This window comes from Drosophila navojoa, chromosome 2 (genome assembly GCF_054131105.1).
Source record: "Drosophila navojoa isolate 15081-1374.11 chromosome 2, UAZ_NAV_1.0, whole genome shotgun sequence".
NCBI lineage: Eukaryota > Metazoa > Arthropoda > Insecta > Diptera > Drosophilidae > Drosophila > Drosophila navojoa.
The window spans coordinates 4998184-5014825 of record NC_142890.1 but is presented as its reverse complement, the minus strand read 5'-3'; the positions used below and the strand labels follow the sequence as shown (position 1 = coordinate 5014825).

Below are 16642 nucleotides of genomic sequence, written 5' to 3'. Positions count from 1 at the left end.
AATGCGATCACAGCTTTGATTGAATTGTGTGAGCTGTATACGCAGCATCTATCTATGTATTGATTTTCGAAATACCTTCCAGCTGCAAGTAGATGGAATTGTTCATGTCTGAAATCTTAAGAAGAAAAAACTAAAAACTAATCACTTAGAGAATGCATCTACCAAACAAAAATAGCAAAGTTATTGAGAGTCCTTTTGCTTCCATAGTGTCAATTAAAAGTTCTCGGACTGAAAAGTTCTTCGGCTTTGTTATTCAACATTAAAGATGCAAGTCAAATGATTTTTCTATTTCCTTTTTGCTGCTCCTACACAAAAGTCTTAAACGCAATCTTCCATCTGCTGGGTCTACTTAAGCGCCAGCCGCTGGCTAAAATGTGTGGGAGTTTTTCATTTGCTGATTCCCATTTTTCGTGCTTTTCTTTTTCTCGCTCTTACTTGGGAAATTCATTGTGTATTCATTTCGTATTTTTTCATACTTCTCTTTTTTTTTCTTCTTTTTTGGCTACAATTTAGCAATTGAAAACATTTCATGCTCAGACATATTCATCCACACAAAATACTACAAATTGTAAACAGAAATTTGCAGTTGTTTTTCTTGTGCTTCTTGTTGTTGTTGGTGTTTGGGAGTTTGTGGTTAGCACCCACTGTGACAGTGAGCATGTGGATGACGCCTAGAAAAACCACAGATTTCTTTGCGTTTGATTTGAAGGTGCCTGCTGGCACTTGGCCTCACGCATTTCCCTTTTCACTTTTCTGTTTTGTTATTTTGTTATTTTTATCTCTAAATTCGACTTGTTGCGGCTTAGCCTGGGCGTCAAGCGAAAAAGTTTTGGGCGTCGATTTGATTTCATATAATTTTTGAACGAAATTAAATTTTATTCTGAGCATTTTCGTATTTCGAGCACGTTTTGTCGAAGCAACTTCAAAGAACAGCTAAATTTAAAAACTCACTTGATAATCAACAATCAAGGGTTACAAAGAGAGAAAAAAAAAGAGAGAGATAGAGACACAGAGATGGGAAAGAAAAAAATATCTAGCTGAATGACTTTTAGCCATAGATGAAAAACAGATAGTAAATGAAGTTCAAATTAGTTATGAAACACACAAAGGAAGCCCCGGGAAAGAAGTCCAAAAGTCAGCCTCAGTGCCAGAAACACAAGCCAAAACAAGAAGAGATTGAGCTAGCCGAATAGGAAATGCACTTACAAGATTTAAATATTTTAGTCAATATTCAAATCATACAAGACGTTTGATGTTGATGAAATGTAAGAATTCTATTCAAATTTTAGGTCTAAGCAAATAGCGAAGATCAATAAGAGATTTGCTCATTTGAGATCTAGAAATTTAATATTCATTTTCATACAAGATCTAAATATTTGTAATACAATATTGTATACTGTTTACATAATATCAATATACATATATCTATATCTATAAATATTTATGATTTTAAATGTATTATTATATATTGTATACGTCCTCTTTAAACATACATATATGTATATTTAGATCTTATAAGAAAAACTGTATTGAATGCTTCAACGTTTCAGATATTTAGAAAGCACAAATAAGCCTCAGATTGTCAGGGTTGAGAACAAAAGATTCTACAGATAGCCTTATATCATATCATATTCAGAATCATCATCAGTAATGCCAAGTCCCCTAGAGCCCCTAGACAACATTTACTGCATAGAGCACACACTGCCTAACAAATTGGGAATACCCCAAGCAGCTGGCATTTGCAAAATATTTTCCAACTTCATTCGCTGCTGGCAGCTGCACGAGAGCCATTAAAAAAGTTTTTGCGCAGACCGCTGTTATATTAGGGCTCATGGTCGTCGTAAGGGTCTGCATAAAAGATAACAGAGAAATAGTTGTGCAAATGCCAGAGAACGTTAATTGCCCGAGCCTCATTTAATTGGCATAATTAACAACGACAGCAAAGACATATCAGATACAACAACAATAACAACAACAGCAGGTTCTCGACGAAGAGATTCTATTTAAATAAAATACAATCGCAACTAGATAACAATAACGCGCCACTGACAAGGAGTTGAGTTCGACTTAAACAGGTCCGTCAGCATCTAGATACACGTTATAAAGATAAAATATTATGATCACGATTATGAGGCGTTGATAGATGGATGGCATGACAAAGGTGCGGCGTATTTGATACCGGGACACATCACGCAACAGTTGCGGCGGCAGTGGCTTGATTCGTGGCATCAGCTCCGGCGGCCGTTCAACGTACGCGCCCAAATACATCGATGTCTCTGGCACCGCGGTATACATGGCAATCGTCTCGGCAAAGTGACGATGCTGGGCGATTGACTTGCAGCGTGCAAAGCGCCCGTATGTATGATGTCCGTTCCGGCCGTAGCTGACTGTGATCAGCGTATTATTGCCAACACGCGACTGGCAGTAGGGGCACTTGGCGAAGCTGCCCTGCCAGGTGATCCACTTGCCGATGCAATCGGTACAGAAGACATGGCCACAAAAGGTGACACGTGGCAGACGAGCCGTGCGCATGCAAATCAAACAGGTATAATAACGATTATCTACGGAATCATCCTCCTCTATGTCGCTGCCGCTGTGGGAGCCACCGCCTAAGTTTCTTGCGCCTGCGTTCATAGTTGCTTCTGTTTTGCGTTAGTTTCGGTTCTTTAGCTTATGAACATACAGAATTTTCATATAGATATATCAAAACTCACAAGTTTATTAACTTACAATTTCCAATGCTTGTTTGAGCTTCTCAAACAGGGCTGCCCATATTTTATCCTTAGCAAAGGCTACTTTATAGCCCTGCAAAATGTCAATGAGTTCAAGGAACACTTTTCGCCCGTGATTGTCACTGGGCGGCCCATCACGATACAGCAGCAATGTCGGATTGGTCAATATGACCAACAAACGTATCAACAGATCCGATAGCTCCGCGTCGTGCACATAATCGGGCAGCATATAAACGAGATCCGTCTGCAGCACCTTGGCGCGTCCCAAGTGCCGCCGATACTCATGATTGTCCAGATCGCGACGCAATATCCATATCAAGTGCTAAAATAATGTGCAGCGATGTCACTTTATTTGCTCTCTTCTCTAACATTTGTATGTATTATTTTTTACCTTTAAACCGTCTGCTGCATCGGGCTCCGCTTGGTATCGTTTGCCGTCGCTGACGCCCAGCGCAGCGCAGGTGGCATCTATGTCTGCCAATAGCACAGACATGACTTAAACACACACACACTAACAAGTACACTTAATAAAATTTATTAAATAATTAAATAATTATTTGTTTCACAAACACGCGTAACAAAGAAACCAATTCGCCTAAATTCGCGCGCAAAACTAAACCCACAAAACAGCTGTTCGATCGTCTGGCAGCTCTGCTCACGATAACAGCTCATCGATATCGATAGTTACGCAAATTTGCTCGCAGTGCGTCAAATGGATTGTGTCTTGACTAAGCACTAAAATTTAATGTAAATAAACACTTTTTTCTGCTGAGTGATTTTAAAAAATGTTATAAACAAGCAAGACGAGAACTTATTCGACATTTCAAGCTTTTTGCATGGATAGTAAGTAGCAACTGCATAAAATTAAAGAAAGCTTACTAGCTTATTCCCTTTGGACTTAAAATATACAAATATAAAAAATATAAATATTTTATGACCAAGCAAAGGTCAGTTAGCTGACCCGTGGACATCTAAATGCAGTTGGAGTTGTTCTGCTTTAACTGCCGTTTTCAATTCGATTCAATCGGAAATTATCTTTAAGCACACACACACACACTTAAGCACACACACACAAGCACTCACACACACACACTCAGAGCTTGAGTGCATCTCAAGTAAAGCTTCCATTTGAGAGTTAAATGCAATTTCACGGGTCCAGCATGTGAAGCTGGAGTTTATTTGCGCAAATAGGTGCCAAACAACTGAGGGAACATTTTAAATCTCTTTCAAGGATTTTCATTAAGCATTGAAGCAGCAAATTACACAAGCTTCAGCCAGCTGAATTATGCAATGGGACTTGAGAGTTTCTGCTGCTGCTGCTGATACTGATGCCAACATGAGAAAAATCCAGATTAAATGCAAACAGAATTTGGCTATTGCACTATTTAACTACGATATGAAGAAATACGTTGTGCAAACAGGATATGCCGAGAGCACATCCTGTAGCTGCTGTTCCCTCTGCTGTTCGAATGGAATTTAATTAACTAAGTAAATGAACAGAAAAGAGGAATACTAAACTGCTTAGCAGCTTTTCCTCTCAGGAGAGAAGGTGCTGTTGCTGCTGACCAGCTTCAACTCTGATGACCAAATAGCACAAGGTTCAAGTTTTGGTGTTTGAATTCCCGCAGATCAGCCCCTGATTATAGAGTGTCAAATTCATAACGTTCTGCTAGAATCTTAAAAATCACAAGAGATTACCTAATTTTATTTGCTTTGCTTTACATTTTTAAGTATGCGTTGAACGGGTCGTTGAAGGGCTTTTAACGGGTCGTCTAGTTGCCCAGATCTTTCCATTTAATACAAAGTCGAATGGATAATCTGTATTAAGATCCAAGGGATCAGGCAGAGCAGGATGATCTTGATTTATCCAAAAACAACAATAACTCTCCGGAGGATCCATTGGTCCACGTCCACGTCCAAGTGACCTCACAGTGTTTCGCGTACGAGCTTTGATATATCCCTCATTCAGCTCATCAGATTCGTAGTCCTCCGAGGACTGATCATCGCAGATGACAAGTCCATACAACACAAAGACTGAAAGTTGAGCACAGAGTCAACCAAAATGAAGGTTTTTTTTTTTTTTTTAAATTCAATTTACCGCATATTAATATGGAAAAGCTTTTCATAGCGAATCGAGTGCTATGACAGAACTGAAATATAACCAGAATAATCATCTAAATTATATATATAATAATTCGACATAGTTCTCATTTTCCTTTCTGTTGGGAGAGAGTTATTCTTTCGTATTTCTAAGAGTCAAATAATTGCACTTAGCTAATTTAATTTACCATGGCATTAGAATTTAGCATGACTCTAGTCTAATTTCACGTGGGGTATACTATTTGAATTAGTAATAACAATGACAATGACAATCACAATGACAATGACAATGACAATGACTATTTGAAATCATAACTAAAATTATTATTATTGAAACACTATAAGATTAAGGCCATAAAATTACCTAAAGCCTCATATTGACTTATAAGTATTATATTATATTGTTAATCACTTTAAAGACCTTTTCACACAATCGAAAAATCAGTGAAGCTGAAACAAAGGATTTTGGAAATATTTCCAGCGTTCACTGAAACGTTTTCATGGCTCGGTCAAATATTTCGACAGCTAAAATGTCGATGGAACTGCTTGCGCTAAGGGATCTGACAGTTGCCAGGGCAATGCGGGGCAATTCCGGCGCTTTTAGCCAACAAAAACAGCCAGCACAAAGCCAACAAGCACCTAAAAGTGTAATCCAACAGCAGCAGCACAACAGCGGCAGCAACAACAACAAGGGCCGACGTCTGTTATGCAACACATTTGTTGGCTTTGCAGCCTGCGGTCGCCATTTTGTCAACGAGGCTCGCCATTGTTAAAGGAGTGAAGCCTTCATCTTGCATTCTGATTGCGCGGCTTAATTGCACAGTGGTCTGCCCCGTCCTGTGCCAGATTTCTGCTTTAAAATACGCTGAATATAGTGCATGGGGTATGCTATTTTTCGTGAAATATATTTGTCAGCTGGAGGGAACTGTGGCAAAGAACATAAAGTATATATATTTCTGATCAAGAATCGATGTAGCTCTCTTCCTTCTTCAGCTCGAATATGTTTCAAATTATCGATAACATTTCTCAAAACCTTATCGATATACATAGATGTATGGGTCTACATATACATAGAAATTCTAGATATTTATACACTTCCATATCTGACGCACAGCTCTTCAATCATAGGCAGACCCCAAGTATTACATCGCTTAGCCACTATCTTTGGCTCACCTCGAAATTCAGGATATTTGCTAGTCAGGCATAGCCTGCTACAGCGCTTCGCTGCTTTTTAGTGTGTGTTTTTGGAAAGTGAAAGCTGAGCAGACTTCTATGAACCGCAGTCGAATTAGAGTCCAGGCAACGCTGTAAATGGGAGGCCTGGGTGTTGTTGTCCAAGCCGAAAGGCGAACAAAACACAAAAAAAAAAAAGCATAAAACAATTTCGGAACAAATAAAACTCACACCTGAGACTCGAAATGGGCTGCTCCAGTTTAGCAGCTGCTTGCAAAATGAATCGTTGTAAATCAATTTGTACGAATTGGCGAACAACATGAATACAACAATTACGACGGCTCTGGGTGGACCGAAGCGTAAAGGCTTCACATTGAACAACGACCCAAATTCCCTGTAAGTCTTTAATAGAATAATGAACTCAGTCGAAACGACGAATATATATCCTGGTAACGATTGTATAATGATTCTAGTTCTTCTAGTTCTAGAAAAGGTCCTCTTTAAAGGACATACCCCATACACAAGTCTACAAATGTTGCGGAAGTTAGGCAAACGCTTGCTGGGCGTTAAGTTTTAAGCCCAAACGAACTTGTCGTAGGCCAACTTTTAAAGCCATATCAAATTAATTTGTATTTTTGCTTATTTTTGGAACAACTCACACGCTTCATTTGGTGGAGTTACAAGTAATCAAGTAACGAGGCGGATCTATAAATATATTAAGGGGCGCTCAGGGCTAGAGTGAAAGATAAAAGTGAAACCGAAGGCTAGCAACAGGCAACACAGCAAAAAAAAAATAATAATAAGAAAGGGGAGGAAGAAAAAACAATTCAACCTTTCGCTGGCTACCCCTCGCCTAGCTGAGTTCGTCCCCTTTTTCGATTTTACGAAACAAATCAAAGAGAAATTGCGAACGACAAGTTAATCTCACTTCAAGCATAACCGGAAGCCATTTTATGACCCAATGGACAATGTACAATGTACATTGTATTGAAGGGCAACAGCTTCTGTTACAGCTGCTCCTGCTCCAGCTCCAGCTCCTGCTCCTCCTGCTGCGGCTCCTGCTACTGCTGCTGCTGTTCCTGCTTTGCCAGCTGCTTACGCGTATTTACAATAAAAAGGCGGAAGCGCGGACATCGGCTGCATCCGCAGCCACATTCAACATCGCCATCACAATCGCAATCGCACAAAGTAGCAACTTAAGTAAAAAGAATTTATGCGCCACATTTCGACTGTTGCTGCTACTCCTGCCACTCCTGCTGCTGCTACTGCCACTTCTGCTACTGCTGCTGCTGCTGCACAATGAATTAAAGTTCAATAAAATAGCCCACGAATACGAAATGTGTGGCGAAAATTTGTCTATAGCTCCGCTGTTGCACAGTGGTTTGAAAGTATGGGAAACGTTGATAGACACAGATACAAGTATAATATAAATATCATAAATTATTAATTTAATATAATTAAGTCTTATAAACAAGAAAAAATAAAAATGTGCAGATGTTTACTTGTTTTAATAAATCATAATTTTCAGACCTTGCAGATTTACTTCTGGAGAGCTCTATAGATAGCTCCAACTATACTCCATTTCAATAATTTTACAGAGTCACTTTCATGATCTGTTTTCTAACTTTATATTTGAACACTCGGCAAATGCATTTGGCGAACGATGTGCTTAGGGACGAAATATCGTCAGCCAAGTCATAGCTCTTCAATTCTAAAGAACCATCCATATATCTATATTTCCCGAAAGCCCTAGACTCTTACCGCCTAGCCCTATCTTTTGTCAATTACGCAATCGAAGCTCTTCTTGAGAAAGAAAACTTTTACACTTACTTTACTTACAAAAAATTCCCAGTAAAAATTCTTAAAAATACCTAAATATCAATAAATTGCAACTTGTCTAAATAAACTTAGTAATTGGCCTAATTGAAAGTCTATTAAGTGATTTTCGACCACTGTGCACCTGGTACATCAACCACATGGCCTTTGTCTTTGGGCTGCTTGTTTTATTTTTTGGGCGAATTTTCTTGTTCTTCTGTTTTTGTTCGTGCGCTTTTTTTTCATGATGTTTGCACATTTGCTCCTTGTTGCTGCTGCTGCTTGTCGATTTTGAGTTACAAAGCCAAAATCTCAGCAGCAGCCGCAGCAAACGAAACAAGCAGAGAGATAGAGATTGAGAGAGTGGAATGGGGGCGGAGGGCAGCGTGTGAGAGGGGAGGGGCGGATGGTGGAACGCGCTACGAAAACAGAAATACCTTTTGCATGCTTCATTGGCGTTGCCTTTCTGCTGAGTGAACATCAAATGGGATTTGTCCAGCCGTCGGGGGGGCGAGGGGTGGCGAGGCAGCCCAGGGGGCCACACACATATGTTGTTGTTGCATAACAGTTCAATGGCGTGTTAAGCACAGCCCACACACACACACACACACGCACAGTTGACCAGTTTATGTGGCAAGAACATTATCCAATAACATCGAACATCGGTTTAGTATCTGAAATATGTGCGAAGTTCCCTGCTGCAGCTGTGAAAGACTGCACTTATCCAAATTAAGATTGTGCCAAAGATTCTATTTGGGAGTCAAACATCAAACATTCGACATGAAAAAAAAAGAAAAAAAAGGAACAAACAAAAACAAAAAATTGCCTTTGATGCTGCAAACGGCAGTCACATCAGATTTCAGATTTCTGATTTGACCTCAACACTTGACAGCTGTGCCCACATTAGCAAATGTGTTAAAAGAGTTTGTCTCAGATCTTTGACTTTCATAACTTTGTCAAAGCCAAAATGATTTGTCAGCTGATGCAAATCTGGGTTTCTCTGTGGAGACTCAAATTGATTTCAAGTTGACATTTCTTTGCTAAAAGAGAAAAAAGAGAGAGTGACATTCCTATTATACCAAAATTTTGATTTCTATATACCCTTTTTGCTGAATTTGTAATGCATAGTTTTTAGCTTGTAATCTATAATATATCAAATATTTCCTCACTTTCTATTGGCAACGTGAATTCATTTTGTAATGAATAAATTTGACTTTATTTATTGATTATATTTTTTCGTTTTATGAATTTAATATTATTCAAGATTCAATAATTTTTAAAAAAATTTTCTGACCGATTGACTTGATTATCCTTCATGTTATTAAGGAGTCTAGACGTAGAATTCGAATTGGAAATTTTTTTTTTTGTAATTTCTGTTACGCCAGACTGCAAAATGTGGTCTACTTGAATATCTTGATTTGGAATTTCTTATCACTAAACGTAAATATTTATATAAAACTCGATCGAATTTGCCAATATTTTTTTCTCCCATTCTTAATAATGATAATTCTTCATTTTCTTAGGGAATCTAGACTGTAGAATTCCGTTTCGTCATAGCGAAGAATCTTTTCTACTTTGATTATATTATCTACCAACTTTCGCAATATATGTTTCCTTCCTCTATTCTCTTGTTTCATTTGCCTTTATTAATATTAATCCTAATGACCAGCATCAAGTGAATTATTATGTAGATTTGAATTGCCTTAAAATAATATCTGCCAATACATTTCCGTATTGTATTTTCTTAAGGTAAAAGAATGAAATTAAATATTTGTATAACTTCCCGGCACATACTTTATTTGATCGATAAATTAAGTCGATAATTATTGATAGCGTTTGTTTAACAAACCCATAAATTTTCTTTCTCTTCCTCAGAGTTTTTAATTATGCCACAAAAATAATTTACACTCTTGTTGTGCAGTGTGAAGTTTTTGTTTCATACATGTGTACGAGTGTGTGTGTGAGTGTGTGTGAGTGTGTGGTTATCCCGCCTGCGGCAAATGTATCTTTGTGGCATCTTTATATAACTTTGTGTGTGCTTCGTTTTTCTCTGTCATTTATTTGTGGTTTATGCTTTTTGAGCGTCTGCCGGGCGCATAACTCAAGGTGCTCGAGCATTCGTTGCTGTGCAGATAATGATGCCAAAAGTGTCGCCTCGACTGGAGTTGGGGCCGAGGCTGGAGCTGGGCAAATCAAGGTAAACCAATGCCGCACAAACATACACGTGCGCACAGTCAAATAACATATCGAAAAATGATTTTCATTGAATGCGCAAACAGCGATGGGAGCTGCTGGAGCTGGATAGGCGCTGAGCTTGCTGGAGGGGGATTGGGGTTTGGGCGCGGGGGTGTCATGTAACGAAACATAAGCGTCAGCGAAATCTGTTTCAATAGCTTCACTCGATATGGGCCGCCATGCTGTGGGGCTGAGGCAGCGCTGTCAAAGTCATAAAATCGCGAGAAAGCGGCAAAACATAAAGCAAAACAACAGCAACAACAACAATGGGAACAACAACAATAAGCAGAGGAAGAGCGCTGCCGGCAGCTATAATGATGTAAAATATATCGCTGAGATTTAGCCGACTTGCCTCTGAAGCCGTAGCATAAACCCTTACCAAAACACAAGGTCTGTGCGTGTGCTGATAAAAAGGCAGCTCACAAAAAATGCAAATAATAAGCAGCCGGGTATAAAAATAAGAAGCCAAAAATAGAAAACTTATCTTGAAGTTGACACAGATTGAATACCCTTTTGAAGTGCTTAGCATTTTATAGATCTATGCGGTAATTCGATGGACTGAAAGATATTTCTTGTATCGCTTTGATTGAAAATAAAACGGGAGTTAGGCAGAGCTCAGCGGTATATTAGAAAAATATATATTCTTTTAATTTTTTCAATTTATAAAAACTATATTTGAATGCATATACTATATATTCCAGAATATCAAATATAGAAATGATACATAAATGTATTTTAAAATTCAAAAATATATTTTTTTATATATTATATATTTTATACATTTATTTTGTAATAAAAAATTGATATTTTTGGTTTATTATAAAATATATAAAAAGTTTCCTAGAAACCATCCAGTTATCTAAAACTTATTCCAAAAATGTGCTAATTGTTGACAATTTAACAGATTGAAAGGCAGAGAGAGTTCTCTGAGTTAAGTTTTGCTAGAAATAACACTGGCCAATTACAAATTATTAACATAAGTAATAAATAATAAATAAATAAAATGAAATAAAATTTTGACTCTCACACGAAATAAGTAAACAATGAATCTTTTGCAAGTAGTTATTCCTGCAAACATTATCTATCAATAGATAGGCACTACGAACTGCCCACAGCTGCCAGAAGAAATTAAAGCTGAGACAGGATCTTCCAGAGCAACACTGAGATGAACAGCTAAATTGGTCTATGTAGTCGAAACTGCTCAAAAAATCTATATGCATATACAGCCACATTATACATATATCTATTGCTACATATATACACACGCAGACTCCCCGTTTGACAAAATGTTATTGCCCTTACTCAGAGTGAAATCAAAGTGAAAAAAGTGTTGCCTACTTATTTGCGCGCACTTCAAAGCCAAGTCAAACAAGTGCATTAGATAGCAGCGCACACATAAATATGAGCATGTGTGCTATCACGCCTTCACTCACTCACGCACACGCACACACACATACAGATACACACGCCTCAAATATTATTCAATTTGCTGTAATAGGAACGCTTAAGTTTTGTGCCGGCGTACATGGCGTATGCGCAACATTTAGCACCCGACTGCTGGCTGTCGCTCGCGTCGCTCGCATCGCTCGAGCCTTCACACTTAATGGCTGAAGTATATTGATGATGTCGACACAGTTGCCGCGCCGCAGCCTACTTACCCCATGCCACGCAAATCTGAATCGACGCATTTGAACTTCAATGACGCGCAATTTTATGCGTAAATCTTTTACATAAATTTTGCAAAACGTTTACGTCTGCACGAAAGGATTTGCCAAGCCAAGAAGCCATGGCTGCTTTGCCGCTTTGCCGCTGCTTTACTGGCTCTCAAAGCACTTTCAAAGCCCCTTTCAAATGAACGGCAAAGTGAAGTGCGTAAAAAACGTTAATATGGGCTTTAGCATCCTTTTTTATGACATTCACTGCTACAATTTAGCGAAAAGCCAAACGTGCCCTCGGCACCCTCACCGTCTCTCTCAGCAGATCAATGCGTATTCAATGAAGAAAACACACAAAACACCAAATATTCTTCAATCTACTCGTAATGCATCATAAATCTGCTGCGTAACAATATTCACATGGATAATAATCAAAATCAATTCGATTTTATAACCAAAAAGTTTCGCTTTAGAGCTGCAATAATATTTTGAGGAGTAAAATTTGATGGAGCCCCAACGAGTATTTCATGGAGAGCAAAAACAGTATTTGAATGTTTTGATGAAAGTTCTTTGAATGTCATAATTCTTTGAAATTTTAAAATTTTGCTTTGACTGTCAATAATATATCTAATGCATATGTCTATCTATTATTCTATATATATATAAAATTAAAATATTTTCAAATTCAGAGTTTGAGATATGTTTTACTGCTCTTAACTTATCTATTAAATCTAGTGCATATTCATATATTGACGTAAGTGAAGTAGAAACTTCAAAATACTTCCAGCTGTGCTTGTCATATGTTTTCTCTTATATATTATAAGTATGTTTTCACTGTTCCGCACTTATCAATTATATATACATTTATTTAAAAATGTTGTTTTATACATATATATATTTCAAAAAGGTCCATATATTTTTTATTTAATCCAATTCCTACGAACACGAACGAGCTAGACACGTTTACACTACCCAGACCTTCCCGTCAGCCCTATTAGAAATTTAATTAACTAAAAAAAATTATAGCTTATAGCACCCGCACCCTAAATTGGACAACATCAACATTTATTTCCCCTCATAAAAAACAATTTCAACTGGAGGAATGCAAGATGAAAACTGAGTGATTAAAACTTTTCTTAATCATACTCATTTCATTCATAAAATAATCTCAATGGTCTTAATAAAATTTGTAGCATACTCCATATATTTCTTCCTGTTCTTCTCCTTCTGCCCAAACTCTATAAATATCAATGTTTTGGTTGCTATATTTGGCACATAAACAACTTATACAAACTTTTATTTAGACAGCTTTAATTTGGCCAAGCCACAAATCACATAGTCCATAGATACATAGATATATGTATGCATTTGTACACACAACATAACCATTCCAATTACAATAAGAAATATAAGGAAAAGTAGCCTACAAACGGGTAAAGAAAATTTATTAAGTGATAAATTTTGGGCAATGCGCAAAATGTCAGAAAAGGTCAATTGAAAAGTGAAAGCTCAAGAAAACGATGCTAAGCGCCTTTTGGCACCCACACACGCGGGCACACACACACGGGCACACTCACACACACTCAATCAGCGTACGTTGGTGCTGCGAGCGACTGTCCGTCGTCATCCTTTGTCAATGTCCTTTCGTTTGGCTACCCCCAAAAAGGACGCACAAAACAAAAGCCGCTCAGAACAAATTACCAGAGTTGTCTTTTCTGCAAGTTTTGTGGCTCCATTTTTATTTTCGTTTTTTTTTTTTTTCTTTTTTTTTTCTTTTTCTTCTGGCTTGTCGTTTTCTTTGGCTGAAACTATTTCTAGCATTTGCCAATTGCACTTTTCAACTGGCCCCATTTCGCCTGAGATGCTTGAGATGCTGACCAGCCAGCAAACTACACATACTTAGATCCCTGCCCAGGCACTTTAATACAAACGTTAGTCGCCTATGGTGGCTCCCTTGTGTGTACAGCTGCGTGCAATGAACTGGGGAATAGGACAGACCGTTGGACACACACACACACACAAACACACCAGCACACACACAGCAAGTGCGTTGCAAGCAATACAGTTTTGCTGCCAACTATTTGCCCACTTAAACATTTATGTAATAGGCTTGAAAATTTTCCATTTGGCAGCCACAAAAGCTGGCCAAATGTGTGCCATTCTCCAGGCACATCCTGCCGGCGTATCCTGTCCAGCTGCAGCACCTGCTGCTGCTACGGCTGCTGCTGCAACCTAGCGAGCATTAAAAATTTAAATCGCTTACCATTTCCGTGCCCAACCGCAATGATGCTTGAGCAGCTTTACCCAGAACTCTCGGCCTTGGTCATTGCGGTCCGCTTAGATATGGAAGACGGCGCATGACGCAGCCAAAAATTTAAAAGAAACTGAGCTAAGTTCTATATATAAATATGTATATATCCTATAAAAAAAAATGATAAACTAAAAATATGAACAAAATATTATTGAAAATAATCCATTTAAGATAAAAAATGTTTTAAAAAAATTCCAATTATATTAAAGAGATTGAGAAATATATATTTTTAGCATTCATCCCTCTAAAAACTTTTTGAATATATAGAAAAGGTCTATAATATGGAGCGAAATATCCATATACATCGTTTTAGTAGTAACTTCTTTTAGAAAAAACATTATTGTATTTTATATATTTTATACATACATTGTAATATTTTAAATACAAAAGTTATTTTCCTAAAAAAAAAAAATATATATAATAATATTTTACACAAAAATGGATTTTTAAGCAATGTTTTTTACTTAAAACAATCATTTAGAACAATACTTTTATTTTTAGTGCAGCTTTAGTAATTTGTTAAAGTAAAGTTTTTAGTACATGTACTAAAACTGAAATTTGCAAATGCCAGTTAACAGTTGTTGTCGGGCTGCTCGTAAAAATCAACAAACTGTTCGTAAAAACGCGTTTGGATTGAATCAAAATAACAGCCAAATATCAGGCCAAGCGTTTAGCTGACGTTTTTATTTTGTTGCCTTTGCTTTTTATGTTAACAGAAAACGATGCGTCATAACAAACGAGATTGTTGGAGTTAGAAATGAAATGGCGTAAGAAAAACAAGCACAGCGTTGCCAGCTCGTTAACAGAGTTTTTAGAGCAAATATGCAGTTTGAACGTTTTGCAACACAGGCGGCAGCAGCCACATCTAACTCCCATTTGCAAGAGATAAGAAAATAAACATATAAAATTTTAATGGCTATTTTAGTAGCATAGCAGATTCGTGTTGAGAAACGTATGGATGTGCCATATCTAAGGCCAGTTTGTCGTATTTAATTTAAGTCGAGAACTTTTTTGGGGGCAGCTGCTGCATATATTTAAAATGCGTCACTCGTCGGCCAACCGGCCAACCGGGCATCCGGGCACGTAGAGTCCGACACGAATTTTAAATTAAAATACTTTGCACTTGCACTTGCGTTTAAGACCGAAATTAGGTTTTTGCATTTCTGAAATTGTGCACTCGAATGCTACTCAAAATGGCGCAACTTTCGTTATTAAAGTGCATCTCGGTTTCCACTGCTGTCCGGCGATGCCAGAAGGCCAAAAAGAAATGAGAAAAAAAAAAAGGCACAGAGCACGCACACACACACTCACAACCTCACTGAGACAGAGGAGTAGCGTTGCCAGAGCCGAAACAACTCCCACATCTATTTTTAGAACACTTTCCTAGCATTTTGTTTTTGCATTCATTCTCTTCTTTTTCCATTTTTAATATGACTTCGTTGCCCCGAAGCTGTGTTGAGGCGAAAGTCTGCAAGTTGCGGTTTGGTTGCACTTAAATTATTGCATTAAGGCAAAGTCCTTGAGCAATGGCAGCAGCAGCCAAGCTTTTTTTTCTTTTTTTTTTTTTTTTTTTTTTTTTGAGAGGCGTGGGTGGTTTGGTAGCATTGCAATTAAATAATTTGCGGTCTATGCGAGAAAAGTTTTCCCAAATGCTAACAGAAATAAGTTAGCAATAAGTCAAAGTGAGGCACAAATTGCAGCAAGTCGTCTTTTGTGCTCTGTGGCAATTGAAAAACGACAATTAGCCTCTACCAAAAGAGGTCAGTCAGCCCTTTTATCTGCAGATACCATATCTCTCTTTCTTTCTTTCTTTCTGCCTCCCTTTATCGCTCTCGCTTACTTTCTGGCTCGCAAATAGCCGGCAATAAATCAATGACACTCACACAGGGCCATAGACAGCAGGCAATACGCACAGGACACAGCACAATGACACGTACATGGGCTAAAATGTTTGTTTTGCATTTGACCAAAATGCCAAAATGACCAAAACAAAAGCAAACAAACAAACAAAATTAACTAAACATCAAGTTTGACTTCAACTTGTGCACCAAATTAAAATTTAAATAATTTACAATTAGTTAGCAAAGAAATGATGCGTATGTGGCATGCAGCATAAGTGCCTGAACCTTAAATTAAATATATAATTTAAGACTTGAATTGAAAGTTTCATTAAAAATGACCGTGAGCTAACGTTTGTCGCAGGAGCGCCATCTATGTGTTATATTAACAATAACGCTGCCAGACTGCGTGAAAAAAAGGAGCCTGTTACGAAACATTATCAAGGATAACTATAAGAATTGAGGCATCAAGTGCTGGCATGGCGCCACCTATTTGTCATTTTTCACCATTAAGCTGCCAGACTACAAATACAAGTTAGCAGTCCGTTCAAATTTTTGAAATTGCTTGAAAGCTTGTCTGCTTTAAATATTTATAGTAACTTTCTACAAACTAAATATAAATAAATTTAAATGCTAGTTAATATTTCGTCTTATCTTATATATTTTCAGTGAAAATTGTTTTTGTTTTTATTGTTCACCCACATAATAATTTGTTTATTCAAATTAGAAAATTTTACGTTTACAATTAATGTTACATTTACAATTATTTACGCGACTTATGAA

General features: G+C 37.6%; 2 protein-coding genes and 1 long non-coding RNA gene across 3 annotated transcripts in view; 1 reads left to right on the top strand and 2 right to left on the bottom strand.

Annotated features, from left to right (window-relative positions):
- timeout (circadian regulator timeout) overlaps nt 1-3347 on the bottom strand; it is an 87996-nt gene extending 84649 nt beyond the window's left edge. Inside the window, exons 1-2 of the mRNA XM_018113367.3 lie at nt 3124-3347; nt 2731-3054 (exon numbers count right to left, since the gene is read on the bottom strand). Coding sequence (XP_017968856.1) covers nt 2731-3054; nt 3124-3225 — 426 coding nt within the window. The 5' untranslated portion in view covers nt 3226-3347. The remainder of the gene's footprint in view (nt 1-2730; nt 3055-3123) is intronic.
- Nucleotides 1872-2871, bottom strand: LOC108660098 (uncharacterized). The gene is made up of 2 exons (XM_018113372.3): nt 2731-2871; nt 1872-2670 (listed from the first exon to the last, which is right to left on the bottom strand). The coding sequence occupies exon 2, from the start codon at nt 2632-2634 to the stop codon at nt 2068-2070; it is 567 nt and encodes a 188-aa protein (XP_017968861.1). The 5' UTR covers nt 2635-2670; nt 2731-2871; the 3' UTR covers nt 1872-2067.
- Nucleotides 3348-5999: 2652 nt separating the features above from the next.
- LOC149092077 (uncharacterized) lies at nt 6000-6868 on the top strand. Its single transcript, XR_016196255.1, has 2 exons — nt 6000-6401; nt 6488-6868. It is a non-coding gene; the product is annotated as an uncharacterized LOC149092077 (long non-coding RNA).
- Nucleotides 6869-16642: the final 9774 nt, after the last annotated feature.